Source organism: Stegostoma tigrinum, chromosome 12 (assembly GCF_030684315.1).
Source record: "Stegostoma tigrinum isolate sSteTig4 chromosome 12, sSteTig4.hap1, whole genome shotgun sequence".
In the NCBI taxonomy this organism is placed as follows: domain Eukaryota; kingdom Metazoa; phylum Chordata; class Chondrichthyes; order Orectolobiformes; family Stegostomatidae; genus Stegostoma; species Stegostoma tigrinum.
This window is the reverse complement of record NC_081365.1, coordinates 39,189,300-39,204,609: the sequence shown is the minus strand read 5'-3', so window position 1 is coordinate 39,204,609 and position 15,310 is coordinate 39,189,300. Positions and strand designations below refer to the sequence as shown.

The following is a 15,310-nucleotide window of genomic DNA, read 5'->3' as shown; positions in this document are numbered from 1 at the left end:
TGGCTTTTTGAAGTTTTTCTTTCCCCCCCCTGTGTTACTGCTGAGCTACTGTCCTCTGGTAATCTACTATGAAAATTTACCCTTGGCCTTTTGATTCACTCAGTTGGCTTCTGTATTTGATTCATCATCCTCCAGTTTGACACCACTGTCAAACACATCTTCCTCCAAATTTTAGCAATCTGCAGACACTTGTCTCCTCAACAGCCTGGTCCATTCCTTGGTCACTACCTTCCCCTACGATGGGATGTTTATGTGCAAATTTAGCAGATATAGCACCTACCTCACTTTATCATCGTTGATGCTCCCAAATGCTCTTTCCAGATGAAATCAAGATTTATTTCATCTTATAGTTTGTTTATTGTGGTATTCACACATTTCTGTGACCTCAAACATTGGAGAGGCAAAACTGAAATTAAGCTGACTATGGAATGTCTTTGTTCAGGCTGAAGACATCATATGGAGCTTTCGGTCACATTTTGTTTTAACTCTGCAATTTGCTTTCGCTCTGATTTTTCAGCTTCCATCTCCTGCAGTTTTGAGGATCTCCATTGTATGTTTGAGGTACAACACATTTTCTTTTGACTGGGCAGTTTGCAGCCTCCCAGTCTTCATTGAGTCCACTCATTTTTAGGTATAATCTCTGCCTCAATTTGGTTTTAATTTTCTTTGCTGGTTGTAGTTTAGCACTCTTTTTTTGCTTTTGGGTAGAAATGCTTCATGATTCTACTGTTCACTTCTCAATACACCTTTTATTTATTTACCTGTCCTGTTACCATTCCCTTTTGCCTTGTGCTTCATGCACTATTTGGTCATTTATCTTGCTATTTGCCTCATCACACTTATCCATTCTTTCATATTTCGCTTTCCAAGAACCTGTTACATATCTAATTTCCACTGGTTTACATGCAAGGGCACAGACCTGAAAACTTTAATAATGCTTCTTTCTGTAGAGATACTTCCTGGCCTGCTGAACCTTTCCTGCACTTTCTGTTTTTATTTGATTTCTCCATGTCTGGCGACCATCATTTTATCAACCGCCAGCACTATTTGTTTATATTATGGTTTATTTATTGGTTCTGGTTGCTGTTCAAAAGTAATGCTTTGACATGGGCACGTGCAGATACAATGGAACTACTCACTCTGTGTTTCTGTATCATGTAGGTACTCTACTCGACTACAATCCCAATTTTCTCTCTTGCTGGCACCCCTATGCTTTGGAAAGTTTCCATTTCTAATGCCACTTGACCATCTTAATGATCAAATTGTAGATAAAAACCTAGATGCTTGAAACCAGGAAGAAATACTAAATACTGGAAGTTGTTGGTTCATTTTGCTGCTGATTACATCTGTGAAGCTGTCTTGTTCATGATAAATGCAGTAGAAACTGAAGATTATGGAAACAGTCAGTAATGATTGATGATCTTCCATCAGAATAAGGCTTTCATCAACCTAAACTCTTGTTCTTCACAAATGCTGCCAGGTCTGCTGCCAAGTTCTAGCATTTAATGTTTCTATTTCAAACATACAGGTTCTGCAGTTCTTTACTTGTGTTTTTATGTGTTTGCCATGTCCATGGGTGAGGTTGACTTAAATAAGTAATGGGGATGTACATTTTCAAATGGAGTTAATATTTCAGGTTTCTTTAAAACAAAACTGCTTGTCACAAACCAATTTAAAATGTAGTTATTCTCCTATGAGTTTTATTGCTGGTAAGATTACTCTGGAAAAGTAGTGAATAACCAAGTGTGTTTATTGTGTGTCCTTGGCACATGCAGACATTGCAGATTGGGGCAAAAATACATTTTTACCTGGATGCAACCCTTGGTGCACTAACCATGTCTTGGTATTGAAATGACTTAATTGATATGAGAACAGGTAGAATTTGTTTGTTCTTTTATTTGTTTTTAGTCTAAGTGTCAGAAATTACAGTGTTTTTGTGCCTGTGTGTGTGCCAGGGGAAATGTTGACTTAGTACTTGCTGGCTCAGGGAAATCACTGAAGTTTTAGACTCACGGAGATGTACAGCATGGAAACGGAGCCTTCAGTCCATCTCATCCAAGCTTACCAGCTATCCTAAATAAATCAAGACCCAGTTGGCCCATATCTTACTAAACCATTCCAATTCCATTGTTGGACCCATTTGTTGTTAAATGGAATTAAGTGGGATACAAAACAGACATAGACTCATTGCATGATGGGTCAGGCTCATGGTGGCCGCCTCCTGTACTTTCACTATCAGCAAAGGAACTGCTGATCAAAAAAATGTCAAGATGCTGCATGTTTGAAACATATCGACCAAGTAGTTTAAAAAGTATCATTGACCAACAGCTTGAAGAATAGGTGTTACTTGTTTTGAATCAAACAGGAAGAATTGCAGACAATCACACTGTGTGAAATTTTTGCCATGTACAGTGAGTCTGAAAGTCATGCAGTGCATTTTATGTTTTGGTCCTTTAATTTCAAGTTTATCAGAGATGATTTTAAAATGTTTCACTATTGCATCTAAATGAAATGTACCTTCAGAGTAGTGTAGTTTATCAGAATAAAGAATTCCCATTTAAAATCCTTTTAAGAAAACGTGTACCTTGAAGTTGACAGCCATGATATAATATCAACAATCTTGCCTCCTGAGATAGAGGACAATGGGTTCAAGTCCCATTCAAAGATTTGAGCATAAAATCGAGGGAGTCACTCCAGTAGAGTACTCTGGCAGTGTTGCAAAGTTGGAGGTGCCAACGTTTGAATCCAAATCTGCCCTGTCAAATGGTCTTAAAAGATCCCTTGTTCTGTTTGCAGAAAGGCAAAGGTATTGAGGTTGTTCACTTGCTCGCTGAGCTAGCTTGTTTTTGTTCAGACCTTTTGTCACTGCTAGGTGACATTATCAGTGAAGCCTCCGGTGAAGCAATGTTATTCTACTCCACTTGGAATTTACACTGTCTGGCCCAATTATGTTGAGTACTTCATTTCCAGTTTTGATCTGAATGGGTTTATATATGGGGTTAAGGACAATCCAAAGAGATTCTACAATTAAGGACAAACGGGTAACTTCACACAACAAAAATATAGAATTGGACCTCATATGTAAACTCATTCAGATCAAAACGAAAATGACACTACTCACCATAACGGACCAGACAGTACAAATTCCAAGTGAAGTAGAATAACATCGCTTCATTGGAGGGTCAACTGATGATGTCACCTAGCATGGTGACGAAATGTCTGAACAAAAACAAGCCAGCTCAGTGAACAAGTCAACAACCTCATCCACAACCCGCGCTACAGATCTTTGACAAAACTTTGGGCAAGGGTATTCTACTGATGCCCTGTCAAATTACTATTGAGTCAGAGCCCGAAATAAATAACTTGAATGCCTACTTTGTTTGTTACAGCTTTCAGTCTGCATATTGACTGACTGCCATGACTCCTACTTTACACCAGTGATCACACTTTCAAAGTGTATAATCAGTTTACTTAAAACAGGGAAGATTTAGATTTATATTGCACCTACTTTTTAACATCCTAACTCATTTCTTGCTTGTCTGTACTCTCTTATGTGCTGCAGGAACAGCCTGCTTTCTGAAGACTGGAGTGAGAAATGGACCAACCAAAGGAAAGAGTTTCTATATCTGCGGAAACCGTGGTGGCCCACCGTGTGCGTTCACACAGCTTGCTGAGTATGTATTGTTTGTGCCAGATCCCAGTATTGAGGAGGGAGTGGGAATAATTATTGTTTTACAGAATTTTGTTTTAAATGTTGTAAAATTTTGGTCCCAGCTTGAAGTTTTGAAGCCAAACCCAATGTGGAGTTCTGCGGTTGTTGGACATTGGTGAATTGGCAGGGACATTAAATATCTTATGAATTTCTGTTATTGGTCAAAATGTTTCACTGAATTGCTGTGGTGCAGAAGGAGGATATTTTGACCTGTCATCCTTGCACTGGATCTTCAAGTGACTTGTCTCTGTGGAGGAAGTCTGGCAATCATTTCAAGGCAGATAGTATTTTCACTAATGTATAGCACAGGTCTCCCTGTTGTATTGACCCACATCTCTTAATTAACACCTGATTAAACCAATTAACAGATCACTTATCTAATTGATGTTTGTGACACCTTACTGTATGTACATTTGCTACCACATTTGAAATGAGCATGACTGTACTTCTAAAGTAACTCAGTGTGAAAAACACTTATGTTCTGAGAGTGTGAAAGACATTAGTTACAATTAACAGATCTGTCTACAGTATATCAATTGGTTATTCCTGTACATAATGCCTACATGTTGCATATAATAGTGTGCAGATCATATCAAAGATCTAATTGTGATAGGATAATTTGGGAAGTAACACTACCTCTCCTTAGTGGAATGAAATGGAGTTTCATATGAGCTCTTTTCTAGTCAGAAATACTTTTTTTGAGAAGAGTCAGAAAGTTGTAGCAGTTGAATGTTGAGTAACAATGTGCTGTCTTAATATTTCTCATTGTAGTTTCTATTTGAAGATTAAGAAAACTAACAAAATATATTTCTTTATTAGCAGGGTCCAAAAATCACTTTTCTTGCACATTCATTTTTCTCTGGATCTGCACATGTAGCTAAGTTAATGGTGACTTTCTGCATAAAGATGGTCTGCCCAAATTTTGCTGGTTTCTCCCTCCATGATCTCCAAACTCATTGAGCAACATGTTGTGTACTATTCTCCTGTTTCCTATCCTACTGATCTTAATTCTTGATCTTTCTCCATATCCCTGGTTGTCCAGAACTGCTGATCAAGCCTTTACTGAGGCAATTGAGTTATATGTGTTTCAAAGAGAATAGCTCCAACTCTCAAACTGAATGAGATCATTTGACCTACTGGGTGGAATTTAGTTCCCTCTACCATGATGAGATTATTGTGGGGACCAGCTGCTTTCCCACCTCTGTCCCAAATAAATCTTTGACAGAAAGGAGTGCCCCTGGATGGTTTTCCCACATTGCTGTTAATTAATGCTGCACATGTACAATTTGTTAATATTTTTTTAAAACCCTTGTTTAAATGTACCCAGACATTTATAAACTTGATTCCGCTTCTGAATTCAGTGAAAGTGATGCAGACTCACTCATTTTCTTTTTCAGGATAACAGTTAACAGTGAGAACCTTAGTTCCACAATGTTCACCTTGCCTCTTTCAGGGATACCAATTACAATGCCTATCATGTATTCTGCAATAAATGGTGATATTGTCTGTCTTTCACAGTATTCCTGTGTCTCACTGCCTAGTACATGCAGGCTCAGTTGTGGAACTTCAGGCTATCTCTGCAAAATCTGACAAGCAGTCTTGTCGGTAAGATTTATTGTTACTATTATGTAAGCAATTCCAATTCATGTTTCACAAACATGAAATTTATGTGGTATGCTACTTATTCTGAAGGGCTGGTGAAAGAGGGAACCATATCATTTTTGCATTTCATCCTGTAAATCTTTCCAGTAGTTTTACAAACTAATCTTGTGGATGAGATGCATTTATTATGTAGATAAGCAGAGACATTGCAGTTTCTTCTTTTATACTGTGATTTGGATTCATTGGGTATGTCTCCTTTCCTAGTGAAGTAAACTAATTTAGTTGTATAACCTTTTCAAATTTTGATGTTTGGCCATACAGCCATAGGCCTTAATTTTAAGTAACACTGTCTGAGACAATATTATCATTGCTCACTTCCACTAAGGATCATAAACGTTGTTTTGTTTCTGTGCACAATAGATAGCTCTACCACTAAACTGGTCTAGTTTTCTCAATATAATAAAGTGTGAAGCTGGATGAACACAGCAGGCCAAGCAGCATCTCAGGAGCACAAAAGCTGACGTTTCGGGCCTAGACCCTCAATATAGTCTCCATATTGTGTAAAGTTGTTGGCATAATACACGTTTATTAAAGTGAAGCAAATTGAGTGATTTCTTTCATAAAGCAGAAACATTGTATGAGGGCAAGCATTTCCGATTTTAGTACTTGTGCTTTTTCTGTAGGTTATATTATCGCTGTGTGAAGGGCAAGGCAGATAATCTGAAATGGTGCGGAAATATTCCTTGGCAGGTAAGGATGGTTAGGAATTTATATTTGGCATTTATCAATGGTTACATTTATGTTGTGACAAAAGCCAAAGATATGCATCATTGTTATTTTAAGAGTTTGGAATCTTTCTGCCATGGCTCTGAGTATTTGTTTTTTTAACTGATGTAAGTAAAGCATAAAGGAAAGTCTTCACACTTTTTTAAAGTGTCTTCCCTGGCCTCTGTAGGTTTCAAAAGTGTTTATGGCTAATTTAAGTGCTTCTGTGGAGACATAATTTTGGAAATAATATCTTTTGGGTATTTACAACTCCAAAGATGACTTGTAATACAGAGAATCTGCATTTTCAATCTGTTGTATTTCCTTGCTCCAATGTTATTAAAACTGGAAAACAGGTTGAGTACATTACTTGATTTGTTTGGTACTATTTTGGCACAACCTCTCTCTCTCTGAAAGTTGAGGTTACTCCCGGTCTTTTGATTTGCAGCCTGTCCCCATACTGCACCACACAGCATCCATTTACCAGGCTCTTGAGTGCCCATCAGAGCCACCGCTTAGCCCTGCCGTGTCACAGCAGTTGCTGGATTGAATCCCCGCAGAGGCCTTGCCAGAGACTTCTCCAGCAGAAGTATCCCAGATAAAACAGAGCCACCCAACCTGGACAGCAGGGACACAACTGTACTCTACAGCACCCCAACTGCCCTGCCCTGCCCCACCAGGCAACAATTGGAAATGTAGGAGCTCCATCACAGAAGATGATTCACAGTCAATGGAATAATGCAGGAGAGCTGCTAAGCTCCATTTAGATCAAAGCAGTCACCGTCCTTTGCCTTGTCCACACAGCCCAGAGAAAACTCAGCAGCTCTCCCACTCTGTATTGCCAGTTGTGATCACAGTCTGCTGCAGGAAACCCTTGGCTCTGGCCATTGCAATAGGGAGGGATTTTGGAGGAAATGTCTGTGAACTGCGTCACATCCAGCACCACCTCTGTCAGGAAGAAGGGGATGAGGGCCAAGGCCCTACATGCAGCCAAGAAGCCTGCCTCACTGTGGTCCAAGTGGAATGCAAAGTCGTAGTGGCCAGCAAGAAAGAGTAGCCTGGATCACCTCCAGGTGTCTGCTATGATACAGCTGCAGCAGATGTCCAAAACCCAGTAAACAAAGGCCTTCCTGGCACAGATCCTAGGAAATGGGCAAATGCTTTCACTTTCAGAGGGTGAATTGCAGGAGATGCTGTAAGTAGAGTGCTGCACTGTTTACTTGTTTCTTTTTAATTTTATAGGTATTTCATTTAGCAATGTGGGAATTTGACAATTAAAGTGCTGTTTTTCATCTTGGAGGAAGCCGGTATAATGTTTTAATTTCTTTTCCTGTTAAGGAAGACTGTAAAAATCTAAAACTTCAAGTTTAATAGTAATTCCTGTGCTTAACTTTTGTCTTTTCATTTTAAAGCCACAATTTACAGGAATACTAACCCAATTTTGTGAGGACACTATAGAATGAAGCATGTGCATGATAACTGCTCTTTGTGCATTCTTCAGTCTCCAATTGTCCCTTCCATTAAAATCAGTGAAACAGATGAATGTTAAAATTCCCAACAGCGTTGCTATAGAACATGATAGGGAATGCCCACAATTATAGATGGCCTCTTGAAGTCCACTAGACTAATTTAGTATTCATATTTTCCATGAATTTCCTGAAACTTTTCAGAACAAAAGATTTGATTATTTATTTATTTTAAAAAAGGTAGTTGTGTGCATTTTTTTAGCTTTAATTGAAAGGCTGGGTGTCTGTCTTGAGCAGGACCTGACAGTATGAAGAACAACATTTTTAACTTTGGCTAAACTGTAATAGAATTTGATCCAATGGTGCGAGTTGGAAGCATGGTTGCTGTTTCTTTCTCAATCCTCTGCTATCAATACCAGTCAGTGTTTTTCTGTGTATCAAAGCAGTGCATTTTTCAGACCTGCAAATCCAGAATAATTTGTTGATGTGGAAAATCTGATAACTAAATGCATTGACATGCATTAATTGGTATGATTCATTTGTGTTGATTTTGTAATTACTCTTTAATATTTTTTGAAAGAGACCAGAGAATAGAATCAATAGAATTATTACAGCCCAGTAAGAAGCAATTCAGTCCATTAGTCTCTGTGCCAACTCTCTTTGAGCAACTTGTCTAGTCGCGCTCAACTGCTTTTACCTGTAGTCCTACACTTTTTTTCTTTCTTTTCAGATACTCATTCAATTCTCTTTTCAAGATCTCAGTTTAAGTTTATGTCTGCTATGCTTTAGCGAAAGTTCAGAAAGTGGAAATCTTGTGTAAAGCTCTATATACTTTTGAGCTTTGAGTTCAGGTGCAGTATGAATATTGTGCTTCAGATACTGTGCCTTGTATTTGTTCTTTGTTGTCCTTGTCCTGCCAGCATTTGATGCTTACCTGGAATGCAGGAATAGTTCATTTTTTCCCGCAGCACTGATATCCTTGATGAATAAACAATACAGATGTCATATTCTGCATGGATTTATTCAACTGGTTCTCATATAAACTACAATTTGCCAACAAACAAAATACTAGACAGTCTGTGGCATGTGTGTTTTTTTGTTTGAATATTAACAACACACTGATATTTGTGTTTTCCAGGAACCAAATTCAACAGAGAGCAGCACGCATCATGTTGGAGAACAGTCCCACCATCATAGGAAGCATGATCGAAATCCTTTCCGAATACAGAGTGAGAATCCAAAGCCATTCCCCTGGAAAGCTGCCACTGCTAATTGTAACAAAGAAGAGAATGAGTCTGCAACAGATGAGAAGGATATTGAGGATGGTGATGAAACATTGAAGTCAAATAGTTTACCAGTTACATATAAGCACATAGTGAAGTCGGCTCCTGATGTGTTTGATATCAAGGACAAGTCACGTGGTGAGGCTAGAAAACCTGTTATTAAAGATTCTGAAGGAACCCGGCATGAAGTCCCTCATGGCATGGCATGTGCTACTAGCACAGGAAGATCTGATTCTTCCAAAAAGAAGGGTCACAGTTTACAATATTTAAAACCATCTGGTCTCTTGGTAACAGAAAAAGAAAATTTGTCAGAACGATCCCCTGGCACAGAGAAAGATCAGGTTCAGTTAGGAACTGAGAAAAAGCATGTTTGTGAAGAACTATCTAAGCACTCACCACATCATGGGAATGCTGCAATCACCAGCAGTGTCCATCTGAAGGGACAACAGCAAAGGGACACACAATCGTTAAGCAAGAATGGTAAATTTAGTTGTGAAAATGAAAAATCAAATAGCACTCAGAAATGCTGTACAGTCAGTATCTCCCAACAGACCAAATCAAAAGACGCTCCGAAAAGCGCCTCAGAACAGACACAAGGAACCAAAGCTGAATACAGTGCTACTGCAGACTGTTCAGTTCTTCACACACACAGTTCTGACTCAAATAATGCAGCAAATCAGGAGCTGAAACCATATCAGCAAATTCATGCAGCATCATCTGTCTGTATTGGAGCAGAAAATAGCTGCTCCAAATTAGAACAAAGTACACCTACCAGTCAGTCAGTGGATTTTAAGCAGACAGCAGCTACAAAAAAAACACATTTAAGTAATGGACAGAGAACGATCACAGCCTTTCCTGGTTTTGAGTATAAATCAACATCCATGGCGACCAAGGAAACTGTGGCACTACACAACCATCTGACTGCTCAACTTAGACAGAAAAAGGTAAAAAGCACAAGTAGCGATAACGAAACAACAGATTTCTAATTTCGATCATGCTTTTGGGATGGAAGTACCATTCCAAATTGTCTTTTAAAGAGGTGATGGGGCTTTTGAATTTTGTCAGTCTGTGTGAGGAAGATGCTGGGTAGGGAACTAACAGGGCTAAAACTTTTAAAGTCAGTAAGAATGCTCAGACCTTTGAGTATAGGAGTTAGGACGTCATGTTGATATTGTACAGGGCAATGGCCATGGTCTAGAATTCTGTGTGCAGTTCTGTTTGCCCTGTTATAAGAATGGTATTCTTCAGTTAGAGAGGGTTCAGAAAAGATTTATCAGGATGTTGCAGGGATTGGAGTGTTTGAATTATAAAAATAGGCTGGGACTTTTATCAGTGGAGCGTAAGAATTTAGGGGTGACCTTTTTAGAAGTTTGTAAATTCTACCACAAGATGGGCAAGTTCAAAACTAAAGGACATATTTCAAGGTGAGAGGCAAAAGATTTTAAAAAGAACATGTGGAGTTAGTGTGTGGAATGAACTGCTGGAGGAAGTGGTGGATGCAAGTGCAATTAACATGTTTAAAAGAGATTTGGAAAAGTACATGAATAAGAAATTTTGGAGGGATATAGGTCAAATGCAGGCAAGTTTAGTTTAGGAACATGGACTAGTCGGACTCAAGGGGCTGTTTCCAAGCTGTAAGGCTGTAGAAGATTAAAGAACAGCAATATATGCCCAACCAGGATGGTGTATGACTTGATGGTGACAGTGCTTCCCTGTTTTGATGCCCTTGATGATGGAAATAGCAGTATTGGAAGGTGCTGCTGCAAAAGCCTTGGTGACTTGCTACAGTACCTCCTATAGATCAATAATTTGAGAAACTTACTAAGAAATATACGAATTAAGTACACAATCAATGAGTATGTTGTGATGTGGGAACAGAGTTTGCGTTCAAATTTCATCTGTTGTTTTATTGAGGTTAATGTAGGAATCCACTTTTGAAAACAAATGTTACTGTTGTTGTAAACCAATCTGTCACATAATCACACATTAAGAGAGTCTGGTTAATCTAATTTTTTTGAGGAAATTGTATGTTTGAAAACCAAGTTATTCCAAATCTGTACTTTTATTTCCCATAAGAACCTAGGCAGTCTGAAAATTTGTGTTCTACGATAATTATATGAACGTACATTTCATGGTCATCATGAAGCATGTGAAAATCTTACTTTGTACTGAGGAAGCTTGGAGGATTCAAGTTTATATTAATCCTATTCACTTTTATATTTCTAGTCTGTATTCGGGAAATTTAAAAGTAATTTCCTGAATTCTTAAGGTGCAACAGATGAATATTGTAAAAATATACTTTTTTTTGTTAACTTGCATTTCCTGTCATTTCTATTTACCATATCATTGATCTGACCAGCATTACATTTTGTTTTTCCTACAGTGAGGTAAATTGGGATGTGGAAAGTATCTCTAGCTGGCTTTTAATGCCATTTTGTGATTGGCCAGCATAAATGAAATGTAAGGTTATAAATGTGTCAGTATCATGTTTGTTCTGACAAAAGCAACATTCTGTGGATTCTGAAAATCTGAAAATAATTGGAATGCTGGAGAAACTTAGTAGGTCTGGCAGCATCTGTGGAGAGACAGTTAAAAGTTTTCAGTCCAAATTGACTCTTCTTCTGAATTAGTTAATTTCATCTGTTTCAAATACACAGTTCTTTATACTGCTCCAATATTACTTTATCACATAGTAAATTATCAAAAAGACCTATTAAGAAATTCACAAATAGTTTGTTACATTCATGACTGAACCTCAGGAGTAAAAATGCCATGTTTAATTTTGGGAGGTAAAGTAAGGGACAATGGTACTTGGAAGTAATATTATTTTCAAGTCTACTTTTTTTTTCAGAATACTCTGAAAACGGTTAATGTTGCTGCCCTCCCTGATAAAGGCCAGAGGTTAATAAATCAAGTTAAGGACTTGGAGGATGCTCTTGGTGCACTTTGCCTGACTCCAACAGACCAAAATGAGGAAGGTACTGTGTTGCACTTAGAATTAACAAAACACTTCCTTGAATGGAGTGAGTGGGATATTTTCAAAGTTGTAGGGCATTTTGATAGTGTTAACTTAAAATCTCATTCCTTTAAATGAACTTTACTCCTGAAACTTTGCTTTTCTTTTTAAAAAAAAGACCCATTCAGCCCCTTGAGCATGCTCAATTATCCACTTAGATTGTAGCTGATTTGAATCTCAATTCCATGTGCCCACTTGGTTCCATATGCTGTGATAATGGGAACTGCAGATGCTGGAGAATCCAAGATAATGAAATGTGAGGCTGGATGAACACAGCAGACCAAGCAGCATCTCAGGAGCACAAAAGCTGACGTTTCGGGCCTAGACCCTTCATCAGAGAGGGGGATGGGGTGATGTCCATCATGGGTCTCCTGCAGTGACATGTCCATCATGAGCCTCCTGCAGTGCCACAATGATGCCACCCGAAGGTTGCAGGAACAGCAACTCATATTCCGCTTGGGAACCCTGCAGCCCAATATCAGAGTGGACTTCACCAGCTTCAAAATCTGCCCCTCCCCCACCGCATCCCAAAACCGGCCCAGTTCGTCCCCTCTCCCCACTGCACCACACAACCAGCCCAGCTCTTCCCCTCCACCCACTACATCCCAAAACCAGTCCAACCTGTCTCTGCCTCCCTAACCTGTTCTTCCTCTCACCCATCCCTTCCTCCCACCCCAAGCCGCACCTCCATCTCCTACCTACTAACCTCATCCCACCTCCTTGACCTGTCCGTCTTCCCTGGACTGACCTATCCCCTCCCTACCTCCCCACCTATACTCTCCTCTCCACCTATCTTCTTTTCTCTCCATCTTCGGTCCACCTCCCCCTCTCTCCCTATTTATTCCAGAACCCTCACCCCATCCCCCTCTCTGATGAAGGGTCTAGGCCCAAAACATCAGCTTTTGTGCTCCTGAGATGCTGCTGGGCCTGCTGTGTTCATCCATCCTCACATTTCATTATCTTGGTTCCATATGCTGTAGTATTCCTGAATTGCAGAAATTTATCCATTTTAATTTGTTTAATTTTCAGTGGGTCTTGCATCACGGGCCTTTTGAGGATGAGGAATCTAGATTTTCACTATCTCTCTTGTTTGAAGAAATGCTTCCTGACAGCTCAAATTTGAAATGTGTATGTCCTTATCCATGCCTTTCCAAGTAGACAGAAAATTTTGCATTTACTTCATGGATTGTAAATTTGCACTCAAGTAGATCAGAGACTGTTTAGCAGCAGCAGTTTGTCAGTCAAGATACTGTGATTTAGAATTGTACAATATGAATTGCTATATAATTTAAAAGTCTAACCTTAACAAAGTCGTTGACGTCAAGTACTTCATAGAAACCAGGATTTTTATTTATGCAAACAGGATTGGTAATGGTTTATCTCCATTCACATTGTACTGATAGTTGAGCAATAAAGGACAATTGAAGCTCAAACTCAAAAAAGTCTTTCTCTGTAGGCGATGAAGCAAAGAACAGTCAGATCAACCCCTTCGACAAAAGTGGCACCATCTTACAAACTAAGCTTGTACCCCATCAGGATCCTCAATCCGATGCAAAAGCTTCACATCTCAATTATGCTTCTTCTCTGGGGTCAAGTCAACTTTATAGCCATCTGAATGGAGGTAAAATTTTATGAGATAGTGTTTTGTTTTTCTTAGAAAAATGCTGCAGTCACCAAATGTTACAGCACAAGAAGAAGCCATTGGACATATTTTCTCTGAGAAAACCTTGCACATTCCTGGTCTGCTGCTATCTAGGTACCTGTCTTGTTTTGCCTGGCATGGGTTGAATAAGTTTGTTGCATAATTCATCCTGTCCTCTATAAGTGTTGTCTTTGTGTGGAGTGGAGGTCAACCTTGTTACATCTTTTATTGTTGGAGCTTGACACAGTTATATTAAATGAAGATAAAATTGTTCTTCATTATAAATATAGAAATTATTCTTTTTAGAGAGGTAGGGAGTGAGCAACACAGGAATGTAAATTACTTTTCTGTGGGTGTGAGGACTTGAGTTTGAATTTTGTTATCAGACACAGAATATGAACTGCTTTTAACCTATTCTTTCTTGATATTCTGTATCCCACAAGGAGTGTATCTGTCTATGCACCATGTGAATTAACTCATTTTCATGATTTCAGCTCCGTTTCAGCAGCAGGGCCTGTATGGAGGACGGATGACAGAGGAACGACTCCTTACTGTCAAGAACATAACCAGTGAGGCAATTGAACAACTCCACAGATCCTTGGAGTCTTGCCCAAATGCATCTGAAGAGGCTGAAGATCCACCATATCTAAAGGTAATTGAAAATGAAATGTAGTCCAGGACAATTTGCTAACTTGGTGCTCCTTTTTCAATTTGGTGCTGACTCTACAAAGGGTAGGATATTTTGTAATATTGTGAATCTCTTAGTCATCTAGTTACAGTCCTTGTTTTTATTTAAAGCTGCTCAGTATAGTTGGGATGAGAGAGGTCATTTCTCTCAATGGATCCAGATTTTCCTTTTTGTGTGTATAGTTTTTGTGCTAGATATATTAGCTGTCCCACCATGCTGTGATGATGCATAACAAAGCGTTGTCTCTAATCTGTTTGTTATGCAACAACAGATTGGTAAATGGATGCTGAATTTTGATGAAGTAAGGTATATCATACTTCTGCAATCTCTGTAGCTTTCTTCTGTAAACTAACTTTCAAGCAGTTGTTTCGCTGGATTTGCAGCTCAAGAGCAGCTAACACTTCAGCCTTCACTCTCTAGCACACCCACACTCAGACTGACCAGCTTTCTAGATGGAAATGTTTCCAAGTCCCTGGATCCTTGTTGCTTAGCAGCAGCACTTACTTATTTTTCTGTAGGTTTGAAGCACTGAATGTTGTTATGTTGAAGCTACAAAATGTTTGCATCTAGTTGTAGTGAAGTACGGGGTAATAAAATCAGTTTCCTCCTATCAATTTTTTTTTAACAAAACTTGCGTTGACCACCAGGAACAACAATCACTTGTTACTGAAAATTACATTCTTCTTCTCAATTATACCATTATGAACCTCAGCCTGGAACACAGGTAATTTTAGTTTTATTTTAAAATAAGCTCCATCCATTCAAATTCTGAATTAAAAATGATCTGGAAAATCTGGACTGCTGGATTGAACTGAAAAATCCAGTGCCAATACTGAATGAGATAAATTGGCATCTCCAGTTGTATTGTACTTTCAACATTTTTTTTTAGTGGAATCAACTTAACAAAATCAATTGTAACTGTTTCATTTCAAGGTTTGCTTTTTGAGACACCTTTTTTTCATTAAAGAGAAACTCTCAACCCATCTCACACGCATCTTATTAATTGAAGAATTACATAATAGTACTCATTATGCAAACATGATTGTTTTCATGGTAACAAGCCAAGAGTTGAAATAGATTTTTAATTAAGTTGGAATTTTTTAATTTTAGGAAGAACATGTAGCATTCAGTTAAAC

At 38.6% G+C, this 15,310-nt stretch overlaps 1 protein-coding gene across 1 annotated transcript in view; it reads left to right on the top strand.

Moving 5' to 3' along the window:
* Window positions 1–15,310, top strand: part of ttf2 (transcription termination factor, RNA polymerase II) — a 60,034-nt gene that overhangs the window by 12,012 nt on the left and 32,712 nt on the right. Inside the window, exons 2-8 of the mRNA XM_048540549.2 lie at window positions 3,563–3,674; window positions 5,231–5,317; window positions 5,998–6,064; window positions 8,684–9,772; window positions 11,680–11,806; window positions 13,301–13,465; window positions 13,981–14,138. Of these exons, the coding sequence (XP_048396506.1) occupies window positions 3,563–3,674; window positions 5,231–5,317; window positions 5,998–6,064; window positions 8,684–9,772; window positions 11,680–11,806; window positions 13,301–13,465; window positions 13,981–14,138 (1,805 nt within the window). The remainder of the gene's footprint in view (window positions 1–3,562; window positions 3,675–5,230; window positions 5,318–5,997; window positions 6,065–8,683; window positions 9,773–11,679; window positions 11,807–13,300; window positions 13,466–13,980; window positions 14,139–15,310) is intronic.